The sequence below is a fragment of the Limulus polyphemus genome, unplaced genomic scaffold (genome assembly GCF_000517525.1).
Source record: "Limulus polyphemus unplaced genomic scaffold, Limulus_polyphemus-2.1.2 Scaffold4922, whole genome shotgun sequence".
In the NCBI taxonomy this organism is placed as follows: Eukaryota; Metazoa; Arthropoda; class Merostomata; order Xiphosura; family Limulidae; genus Limulus; species Limulus polyphemus.
Window position 1 is genome coordinate 11,086 of NW_013670532.1, and position 12,779 is coordinate 23,864.

Sequence of the window (12,779 nt, forward strand, 5' to 3'; positions counted from 1 at the left end):
GATATTATATCAATAAAGATATAATCAAACCCTCACGTACAATCCTAGTAAAAGTCATGTTCTTGTTCTGAGGAGAGTATTTTTATTTAAAATTATGTTCTTCTATAAAGAAATGGTTGTTGCACATACTACAGTTATTTTCTTATTGTTTGAATCTTGAATACCCAAAGTGGGAAATTTTTTTATGGATTTTTGTTTGTGGTGTCATTCAATAGATAGTGCAACATTTCATAAGCCTCAATCACCAGTTCTGGCATTGAGATCTTGTATTTCAGCACAACAGATGTCACCATTTTATTTATTATTTGGGTCACATAAATGGATAGATATATAGATAACATCATTGTTTCATTATAGTAAGTTTCTTTGGTTAGATTATTTTCTAGATAATATTTTCTCCTGAAAATAAATCATAACTTTCTATTGCAACCACTTTGATATCATTGCTTTGTTAATCTTGTCATTTTATAAAAGTTAATAAAAGTAACAATTGAATGTTTGTGGACACTTCTTGGATTGTTTGTGCCTCTTACAAATAATTGCCATAAAATAGTTTATTACTAATGTATAATTTCATTTGGCAGTTGAAAGTGAATTTCAATATGGTACTTCTCACAAGATTAGCTATTCTTGTTCATTGCTGCCCTCTGTATGCAAACTTTTTTATTACGCATGCCACAAGCCTCCTGCACCACCCTATTGGAATTAAATGATTCCAACACGGCTCTCGTGCAAATTATCATGAGTCACTTCTCCACCAATAAGAGAATGATACACTCACATGACACATGTGACTCCCTCTATTCGTTTATACCAAACTATCACTTCTTGTTTGGCAGTGCTTGCACTCCGGATGTCTTTCTTTTTAGTCTTGATTAGTGTTTGACATTGAATTAGTTCTCGAAGTGGTTTAATTTTACATACTCAGTTTTTTTTGGTAGCATTCAGGTTCAATTACCCGTGTTGTGTTTGCATTTATTTCTTACTTCAAACGCTTTTGTCAACTGATACAACATGACTTCTGAAGTTACCACTTCATGTGTATCACATTTGACAGGTGTTTTACCACAGGCTTCAGGTGCTGGCAACCCGTCAGGAGGTTTGTCTATGTTTATTTGAAGGGAGATTGAGCATTATATGGGTCAACCTCTATCTCCAGACATTGCCTCACTTCCTCCTGAACCTGTGGAACCTGGGCAGGATGACAAGGACTTTGATCCCCTGTTTTTACATCCTGAAGATTCTGTTCATCCTTGCACGAATTTTTTGGACTTTATTTCTCAGGTATGTGATGTTTTATCCCTCACTCCCATATCTTATGACCCACATCCTTCATTACTACATGAACATACTTCCCAACCATATTTAGTTTTTCCCCATCCCTCAACATTCGGGTTCATGCTGAACAATTTGCCTCTCAATTAGGCAATAGCCTTAGTATTCCTCATCCCCATGGGCTTCGGATCAGTCTGCCCTCGAATATCGTAGGGCTGATTGTTTATATCACAACCAACAACTGTTGGGTTAAGTTTTATCCATTTGGGGGTGGGTCCCAAGTCTCCTGTTAATCTCTCCCATTCCCAATTTGTTCACCTCCATCTTACCCTCACGACTCTTTTTGCAGTACCTTTCTACAATACATCTCCTGTCTGAGGCTCTTCACAGAAACCCAGAAGGATTTTCTATGGACATCCTCTCTCTCCTTACTTCCACATCAGCTTGTTTGTCTTTGGCTCTGGCTTTACAAACAGGTTTATCTGTTGTTGGAACCTTTTAGGTCGTGATGCGATTTTATTGAGAACCCATTTACCTGGTCCTTATCTCCGTGATTTGCAAATAGCTCCATTTTTAAGACGTTTCATCTTTGATATGGTCCTGAAGTCCTTGGATTGTTCTGTGGCATCTGTCCAGCAACAGTCTACCCTTTCTCATCTGGTAGCCCATTTATCTCATGGTCATGGGAGTTGATTGCATGCAGTAGACTTCATTTTGATACCAGATGTCAAATTCCCAGATCTATAGCTCAGAGCTAATCCTATGTAATACCCAGGAATTAGGGTGGTTCTCAATTCCCTGGTTCTTTGGTTTGAGGTGAAGAGAGTATGATCCTCATCCTGCCCTCACCTGGATGTTGGTACCCAGTGAAGAGGTTTTGGAAGTAGTTGACTTACCGAGAACGATCTGCCGCACCCTAGGCACTCTACACCGTGTGATGCAGCCTCATTTACCCACTTTTCTGGTTGTGGGATTGAGTTACCACATCTTTCTTTGGTCAGGATCACTTTCCTACTGCATTCTCTCCCACTTGGATGTGCTCCTCTCAATTTCTGCCATGATTTCTTATACATTCCACATATGGGTGAAGAATATACCTGGATCAGAAGTGGTTTGGTTCCCCTCTTCAGATCTGACTCTCTTATCTACAGAGGTATCCTTTAAATGCATTTGGGAGATACATATGTTCTTCCCTTGCAATTGTCCCTCCTCATATTCATAGTGGGATTCTAGCTAATCATGTGAGTAGAGGGAAGTACCGTATCGGAAGTGATGATTTTTCTATACTGAAAATTTATTTCCAATAGGTACTTTCCTCTTCTCCTTCCTCCTTACTCACTTCCATTGCTTCCATTTTCTACCAAATTTCAAAATGATAGTTCAGTAGAGTCACATAGAGGGAATCACATGAGTGTACTGTTCTCTTATTGATGGAGAAGTGATGCATGATGATTTGCATGAGAGACCCGTTGTAATCATTTAATTCCAGTAGGGGGATGCAAAGGCTTGTGGCATGCATAATAAAAAAGTTTGCAGCAATGAATAAGAATAGCTAATCTTATGAATGGAGGGAAGTACCTATCGGAAATACATTTTTAGTATGGGAAAATTATAACTTTACATAACCTGCTTAAAGCTTAATATTTGATCCTTTGCACAAGCACAGTCACAAATTTTGGTGAAGTAGTTTCTTCTATTCTGCATTATATTTTTAAAAAGAAGATACTTTTACACATACTTTATAAAATTTCTTAATGAATAAAACAATCCTCTCATCTACAATATAGATTAATGTATTGTTATCATTATTTTAAATATAAAGGACAAGTTTAAAAATTTTAGTAACATTGACAACCTTTTTACTGACACATTAGAAAAAGGTAAGTTTAAAACAAAAAAGGTTAGAACAATTTCATTAAAACCAAATGGTTAAAAACCTATCATACATTTTGACACAACCTAGTGTCTTCAGTGATTACTGTGGAAGACACTAGACTATTCAAAGGTTATGGCAGATTTTTAACCTTTTGGTTTTAATGGAATCATTTTAACCTTTTGTATTTTAAATTTTAAAAATCCGATACAGCTAATGATGATTATGTTTGACAATTAATGTTAAAACTTTGCATTGGGAAGTGCTATTCACTGGCCAGAAGGCAAAACTGCACTGTATTTTGCACTTTTACTAAGCCATTTTCATGACCTTACTCTGAAATAAATACTGTTATGGAACTTGTTTTCAGTCACCAGCCAGTCTTAAGTTTGTAAACCCAAATCAATGGTACATTGTGTTAGGGTTAAGGATATTCAAAAGTATAATTTTTTAAATGCAAAAACTTCTATGTGCAACACAATATAAAAAGGTGCTAAAAGCACTTTGGACACCCTTGCTCATCAGAAAGATGATAGTGAGAAGAGAAAGTATATAATTATCTACATGCTGATATAAACCTTTACAGAACACTTCAGCACCTTTATAATTTTCAGAGTTGTTCTGCAAAAATGATCTAACCCACATAGATCATTTTCCGATGACTAGGAACCTACTTTGAGACTAATAATGCTTAGAGATGGCTTGAATGGATAATGAAGAAAAACGTTTATATAAGTTTAACATAAAAGCAAATTATATTAAAGATTTTCTTCATTGCCAATTCAAGCCATCTCCAAGCATTAATAGATCATTTTTGCATAATTGATATCTTTGACAGCACAAGTGTGCATTGGATGTTTTCTATCTATAACAGCAATCTAAAAGAGTAACACTTGTTAGCTCAGAAAATATAAAAAAAACCTTTCTGAGATTTTTTGGGTTAGGTGACTTTTGCATAACACCATCTAATTGTACTCCTTTATAATGACATGATCATGTAACAAAACCTTTCAACAATAGGAGGGTGACACACCTCCATGTACAGTGCCTCCCCCTATGCATTTGCACTCAAAAATTCCTGTATCTCTTTGGCATTGTGTTATACAGACGTGTTTAAGTTTCTTGTCTGTGTTCAATTTATAGAGATTTGCATTATTAAAAGAACTTTGATTTTTGTTTGAAAAGCTTCAATTTTTTATCATGAATTCTCAAATGATGGTGATTTATTAGTCCTGAGTGTGAGACATTGTTCACACATTGGTCTCATTTCTGCTATGGCTTTTGGAGGCTCATTAATTCTCAAGATTATTGCAGCTAATGTTCAACATGTTGTGAATTACCATATGGTTAATGGGCCCACTACTCCCATCTTGTCAGCTGTATTTCTTTCTCCTTAATTGTGAATGATCTATTAAACTAAGACATTCGTCTGATTTGCTTTGTGTAGTACTTTCCCATTCATGAAATGTCCTTAACTTTTAAATATTTTTCTGGATTTCATTTTCATGTATGTACCTTTCCTTATCTTTTGCCTGTGTTCTTTATTCCTTTTTTGTTTACTCCCTTTCTGACTCATGATTCTTGGGTTTCTCTTGTCTTTTCTCCTTGCTTGTTATTTGGTTCTATACTGTTTCCTTTGTCTGATAGCTCCTTTCTCAAACCCAAAAGCCTCAACCCCTTCACATTTGTGACTCCTTTTGTCTTGATTTGTAGACTTTCTTTCCTTCCTTTTCCCAATTCCCTATCATTGGTATCTATCTGGCCAGCTTTACCTTCTGTCTCACTTTCTAGTTCCCTCATTTTCGAGCTCAGTCAGTGTTTGGTACTTTTCTTCTTCCCTTGTCTCAATCAAGTTCAGCCTATTTTCTTCATGTGTTAGCTATGGCATATCTGGTCACCAGCTGTTATTCTCTTCCTACATGAGAGATTATTTTGCTTTGGGGGATTTTGGCTTCCCTATAATCCCTCATTAATTTGGGAAAAGAACTAATGTACAGACCCATCGTTTTTGTTCTTGGAGTCTGTTTTCCCCTTTGTGAGCATCTCCTTGGTGTATTGTCTTGGTGATTTGACCATGCCCAGACTACTACTTGCACTTGCTTACTGCCTCTCACACGGAATCTTTCCCTTCTTCAGTGCTTCACTCTGAGGTTTTAATACTGTTCATGCATTCCTTTTAATTCACTGAGCTCAATCCTCTCTATTTTTCAGGCATGTTCCTGTCCCTACTGGTAGATCACTTGGTCTTGTTACACTCCTTCTCATACATGGTTATTTCTTGCACCAACTTCCTTTGATGCTCCTGTCCCAGGTTACTTTGTCTTAAGAAATTTGTCATACACTTCTGGGTCCATTCACATTAGGTTGACTTTCTTGCCTATCATTTGCTGAGAGCTTATATCTTGATGGGAGATCACCTATCTCAACCAGTCTGAATTCTATTGACAGAGTGGTAACAGTCTTCTTTGATACATTTGCTGCTCTTCACAACTCCAGGCTTCTTCCCTTTTGGTCTGGTATTCCCTTTTTCTATATCTCCATTTTGCTATTCATCTATTCCCCCTGACTCTCATCTTTACACACTTTCCTTCTCAAGTTCTATTGTTGACACCTCCTTGGTCAGTTCATCCTTAGTCTGTTACCATTTACACCTCATCCTTTCCTCAGGATTCTATTTTACTTCATACTCATGTGTTCATTTTTCTATGAGAGTTATCTTCCCTCTTCTATGTGCATGGAATTTGCCCAATCTTTCACTTGTCAGGCTGGACTTTCCACTTTTATGTCATTCCTCTTGTCACATTCTTGTTGTCCTTTCACCACTATTTTTGGCAAGTCTTTTGTTATCTATCTTTCTGTCACTCCTTTCATCCTGGCAGTCATCATGTGGCCATCTTTTTGTCTCTTTTCCTTGACAGTTCATCATGGGCTTGTCAGTCTGTACCCTCACTAATTGTCATGAGGCTTTGTCTGTAGCCATTCTCCTTTCCTGGTACCATGAGGTGTTTTTTTCCCCTGTCCTCTCCACTCTGTTTTGCACCTTTTTTATTCTCCATCCTGCTCCAATGCCTGAATGAAACCTAAATTAGGTTTACATGATCTGGTTGATGCCCAATTCAAGCTGTTGACTTCCTTCCTTTTTTTACCATCTCTTTATCCTGGCTTGTTTCCTCCTCCTCTTCTTCTACTATTACTGCTGTTCAGATGTCTCTCCTATGGTTGCTTTTTGCACCCTCTTTTACCACACTTTTATATCACTTTTCCTGATCTATTCTTTCCTTCCTCAGTTTTTAACTGCTCCAGAGGTTTCCCATACTTCTTTTCCAACTTTCTTCCTTCTGTCTCTCACTTATTGAACCATTCAGACCTGGATTGGCTCCCATGACTTTCACCCATAGCTGGTGTTGGTCCAATAAAGTCAAACAGTAGAGTTGAAGTGAACACACAAGGTATGGTCTGAGCATGCCCCAACCACACTACACATATTGGCTCTCTGATCTATTATGTGCAATTACTTGGAACAGCCACATTCTTATTCCATCCATCCCTATGAAACATGGGGTTTGTTTGCCTATTCCTCCCTTTCTTCCTTAGTGAATAATATACTCTGGATGAAATGAGATGCAGTCTCTTATGGGTGTGACCCTATGGAGCCTCTGCAATCAGGTGTCACACTTCATGGTATTCCTTTGGGCACTTTCTGAAGGGAATTTATCTACAGTGCCTTGCAAAATTATTCACCCCCTGCAATGTTTCCACATTTTGTTGCCATCTGAGCTTGCAATCATGAAACTTTCAAATGGGACTTTATATTAAGAATCTACACAATCTACTCCAAACTGAGAAAGTTAGAAAAATGCTGATATTATGTAAGTAAATTAGGTTTTCAAAAAAATTAGAATATTCTTAATTGCATAAGTATTTAACCCCTTTGCTACAACAACCATAAATCAGTTCAGGTGCTGAAGATTAGTTTGAAAGGTCACAAAGTTAGTGTAATGGTCTTTGTCTGTGTTTCATCAAAGTGGTTTAACTTGACTTCAGAGTAAATGTGTCTGTTCAAGCCACAACTCACATAGTGATATGACAAATCAACCATGAAAACCAAGGAGCTTTCCAAACAAGTTAGGAGTAAAGTGGTAGAGAAGTATAGATCAGTAGAAGGTTACAAAAAAATATCAAAGTAGCTTATCCTTTTGAGTATGGTGAAGTCCATTGTTAAGAAATGGAATGTGCATCATACCATTCTGTCACTACCCATATCAGGCCACTCTTCCAAACTAAGCAGCCAGGCAAGCAGGAAACTGTTTAGGGATGAAAGATTTGAAAAGTCCCATGTATGAGATGAGAGACGGTGTTCATACGTCAACAATATCCCAGTCCCTACTCAAAGCTGGCCTGAATAGGTGAGTGGCAACAAAGAAGCCATTACTGAAAAAGAATCATCTTAAATCTCATATAGAGTTTGTGACAAAGCATGTAAATGATACTGCAGACATGTGGCAGAAGGTTTTATGCTCAGACAAGAAAAATTGATCTTTTTGGTCTAAATTCAAAGCGTTACATCAGGCGCAAGCCCAACACAGCACATCACCCAGTCCACACCATCCTAGCTGTCAAGCATGGTGGTGGCAGCATCATGTTATGGCAATGCTTCTCAACAGCAGGGACTGGGAATCTTGTCAGGATTGAAGGGAAGATGGATGGTCCAAAGTACAGGTGAATCCTAGAGGAAACCTGCTTGAGTCAGCCAGGAATCTAAAAACTGGGTCAAAACTTCACATTTTAGCAGGACAATAACCCGAGGCACAAGGCCAAAGCCACACTGGAGTGATTTCAAAAGAAGAAAGTGAATGACCTGGAATGGCCCAGTCAAAATCGTTACTTGAATCCAATAGAAAATTTCTGGCAAGACTTGAAGATTGCAGTCCATCAACGATTCCCGAAGAATGGGCAACAATGACACTATCCCATTGTGCAAAACTGGTAGAGGCCCATACAGGAAGACTCACAGAAGTAATTTCTGTAAAAGGTGCTTCCACCAAGTACTGACTTAAAGGGCTGAATACTTATGCAATCAGCAAATTTCAATTTATATATTTTCTTTGCAGGTTTTGCTGACATTCAACCTCCTTCACACATAATAGTGTTATGTTTGATCATTGAAATGTGACATTATTGGTATGGGTGAATACTTTTGCAAGGCACTGTAAGTAAAACTTTGCAACAACCCCTCCATCACTTCATTGTGGGATTCTAGCTGACTGTGTTCAGAAGCTAACATTTTCCTTGCTGAAAATGTATTTCCATAAATACTTGCCTCTACATGTACATTCCTACCCTACCCCCAGTAGCACAATGGTATGTCTGTGGACTTACATTGCTAGAAATCGGGTTTCGATCCCTGTGGTGGGCAGAGCACAGATAGCCCATTGTGTAGCTTTGTGCATAATTACAAACAAACAAGCAAACAAACAAACATTCCTACCCATCCTCGCCACTTTCATGCACCTTTTATATTCTTTGCCTTGTCAAAGAATGAATTTCTCAAGTACAAATTTATAGGGGTAGTTACTGCACATAAAGATGTGTCACCCTTCTATTGTTGTCTTGCAGTAGTGCAATTCACATTTTACCAAGTGAAATTAGGTGGGAGTTGCTTCAAGGCTAGTGGCATGCAAATTTCTTTGGCAGACCTGTGAGGAAGATAGATCACTATGTGAAGAGGCATCTAACAGGAAAATGTCAATTTTTATCAGTAAGAATTAAAAAAAAATACAATTATATCAAAGGTATTCTCTGAATAAAATAGCATTAAGTTAGACAGATCTCCATTGCATGATTTGCAACTTTCTAACTTATAAACTGGGTTATGTATTTTAAACAAAAAGCATCATTCCATGAAAACTAATGTAATTTTAATTAAAGTTGTAAAATAGTTAATCTATTTAACTTTCTTGAAAGGAGGAAGACTAGTTCAACCACCATCATCACCTGGAAGAAGAGGAAATGTAAGTTTTTATTTTATACATAACAAATCCTAGATGTAGCTGTAATATATTGTGTTTTTACAGTTAGCAAGAGTCAGTTTGTCGTGTTGCTGTTTGTGTCTGACTAATTAATATATATGTGTGTTGTTATCCATGTTATTACCTAGTTGTATATGTGTGTGTAATTTTCTCACATACAAGATGTCTTTATGTTGTATTTATCTGATACTTTTTTTCATTGCTCTCTTGGTAGATGTATTTTTTCAGACCAGTAGTTTTATTATTATTATAAAGGTGGTCACTGTTATACTGTTAACCCCACAAGTTTCCAAGTTTATCATTATATATATCCAATGTATTTATATAGCCACCAAGAATACGAAAGAGAAACAGGTTAATTTATAATGATGATGAAGACACATCATATAGCCTTTCCAAATCATCTCCAAGAAAAAATCCTCGTGTTTCATCACCTGTAAGTATCATTTCACTTTGTTCTCTATTGCAATACTTATTAAGCTTTCTAATGTCAAGATAAATATGTTTTGTAAAGTTTAATCATTTAGTTTTAAACTGTTATTTGGAGATATATATATATATTTCATTAATGAGTTGTTATTGACATTAAATTTGTTTTAAAATATTCAAGTATTTCTTACATAAAAGCTTCAATATTGTATCTGCAACAACTAAGCCTCTTGTTTCAGTTCTGCTAAGAGTTGATTGCATTTTATATGAACAATATTGCAAGTCCCATGCTGCACTAGGAACTTCTTCCCTCATCATTTATCAGACTCAATCTGGTGACACTGTTTATATGCTATTGCCCAACACCACCCTTTTTGTTCTAACAAACTTCTTGGAAGGACATCAACAATGTCAGTCTTAGCATACACATCCTGACAACTTTCCAAAGACCCTCCAATATTCAAGGATGTCAATTTGCAAGACTATTTTTAAGGAGACCAAGGGCACAAAAAGTCCAATGGAGCTGCAATTTGGGGCTTTACAGGTATGTGCTAAAAATGGGAGTGTTGTGATTCTAGTTTTTTCAGCCATTTTCCTCATGAAAATAGCCATTGGTTTTAAGATGTGGTCAGAAATTTTGAAATTTTTGCTTTTGAGTATTCATCAACTTGGAGTTCTTGTTAATTATGATGTTTACAGCACCAAGAGATATCTCCAGCTTCACCACAATGGTATTTATGTCATAGAGTTTTCTTTGATAATCGTAGACTTCGCTTTGCTAATTATGGTATCAGTTTAGGTTCACATAGTGTTTTGAATGCTGTTACTGTTCTAAACACTTTGCTGTGTGAGTTTTTATACTTTTATATAGAGCATTGAAGGTTTATTTCTTCAGAATGTTGTGCTCTTTGTTTGATCAGTAAACAATCTCACTATCTGTCCTTGGAAAAGGCTGTAACATACAGTAAACTATTTTCTTTTGTTGAATGTTTAAGAATTTGGTGTGATGAAAATGTATACATATGTGTTTGCTAAGCATGTTGTTTTCAGTGTCACAGGTAACATCTCAAAGCTGCCACATTTCTTTATTGCTCTGTTTCAGGTCTTGATCTTTATTTCAAGTTTGATCAGCAGTTTATCTTTTCACTGACATAAGCTTAGCGGTATTAATTTCTGTGAATGATGTAGAAGTCTGAAGCTAAAGATGTTTTCTTTACGGAGTGTTTTGTAGTGTATATAAACATTACTTAAAACTTAGCATTGTTCTTGATTACATTACTTAATATGCTTTAATTTGCCTTGGATTGGAGATCTTTAAATGATGTTTCCAGTTCTGAACCATGTATGCTGACATTTTCAGTAATTACATTTGAGAATGTAATTACTTGTAGCAATACCATAGTAAATAAATGGGACAGGAAATACCTGTCCAGCTGACAATAGCTGAATAAGAAATACATATATTATTTTACCATCTTCTAAGGCAAGTACACATAGGTGAACACTGTTGTTTAACTGATCATTTTGATACATATTTCTCAAATATTAAACTTAAAAATGATAGTCTTATTAGCTATATTACCAGCAGGTTGTGGGAAAAGTTACAAATGTTCTTATTTTGACAATTTGTTGCATAAATACCATACAATGTGTTTCCATTGTAGGGCACCTGAATTTAATACAACTCCATTGCTTCCATAATTTTGGGGATGTAAATCTATCCAATTTATTAATTTCACTGTCTATGGGTGTTAAAAGTTTGCAGTATAAGTTGAATAGCTTTACTACATGGGTTAACTTACCTGAGAATGAAACAAAGGAGATGGTGTTCAATCACTATTTCTGTACTTTGCCAATAACACTGTAGTTAATCAATTTGAATGTGTTGGATTATTGCAGTGTAAATACAACTGTATTTGAATGTTTTATGTTCAACTATAGGTTTTGCCTTAAATCATAAAGTTAAATTCAATAAGCCCAAATTATTTGGAGGTAGTAGTAGTTTCATTGGTCATTTGGGTAGTGGTTCCAAGTCCTCCTTTGCTCCTAAATCTGGTTGAAGTTGCCAATCAATTCCAAGAACAGGTACAAAGTCCAGTCAGTTAGGTTATGGTGCTCCTGTTTGTCATTATTGTAAAAGTAAGGGTCATGTAATTTCCGAATGTTGGACTGTGAAAGCAAAGAATAAAAAGGTGTCACCTAGTGCTCCTGTTTCCTTGCATAAGTCACTGTGAGTCTGAACCTGTGAGAAAAGAATTTATGTCAGAGGGTTTTGTGTCCATTAGTAAGGATAAGTCTAATCCTATGCCTATTAATATTCTTTGGGATACTTGGGTTACTCAGTCTGTTATAGCAGGAGACATTGCCTTTTTCTAGTGAGTCAACCACTGATGAATTTATTTTAGCTCAGGACATTGAGGGTAGCTTTGTGAATGACCTCTGCATAAAGTTTATTTACAGTCTGACTTAGTCTCAGGATTTGTTACCGTAGGTGTTAGGCCTACTTTACCAGTTAAGGGAGTATTTTTGCTTCTGGGTAATGACTTGGCAGATAGTCAGGTGATTACTGATCCTGGTGTTGTTTCAAAGCCAAGTCCTTTTGAGGATGGCAAATTTGTTGAGGCAGAAATGTCAGATTTATTTCCAGCTTGGGCAGTGACTCGAGCGATGGCCAAAAAGGCATCAGTATATACTTAAAATTTAGCAATGATTAAAGTTGTATTACAGGATGATTTTATTGATTTGTCAGATATATTTATGTCCCATAATGAGAACAGTGATCATCCTTCTATTATCAAAGACTCTCTCAGAGATAAAGTTTGTAAGGTGTCTCACAGGCAAAGTAGTATGAAGGTTGAGTTGTCTTTGAAGGGTCGGCTTCTTTTAGAGCAGGGGGAGAGATCACGAGATTGCCTCTTTGTGAATAAGGCCCTACCTATGGATGAATTAGAGACTTTCCCTGTACAATATTTCATTAAAGTTGGTGTACTCATGAGATTGCTGTACTCATGGATGAATTAGAGAATTTCCCTGTAGAATATTTCATTAAGGTTGATGTACTCATGAGAAGATGGCATCCAGCTGATATTCTTGACAGTGAAGAGTGGGCTATTGTATATAGATATGAGATAATGAGACTAGCACATGAGAATCTATTGGGTGTGAACAAAACA

General features: G+C 36.5%; 1 protein-coding gene across 1 annotated transcript in view; it reads left to right on the forward strand.

The window, feature by feature from the left end:
* Positions 1 to 12,779, forward strand: part of LOC106471867 (protein lin-9 homolog) — a 53,820-nt gene that overhangs the window by 5,640 nt on the left and 35,401 nt on the right. Inside the window, exons 3-4 of the mRNA XM_013932491.2 lie at positions 9,113 to 9,159; positions 9,506 to 9,613. Of these exons, the coding sequence (XP_013787945.1) occupies positions 9,113 to 9,159; positions 9,506 to 9,613 (155 nt within the window). The remainder of the gene's footprint in view (positions 1 to 9,112; positions 9,160 to 9,505; positions 9,614 to 12,779) is intronic.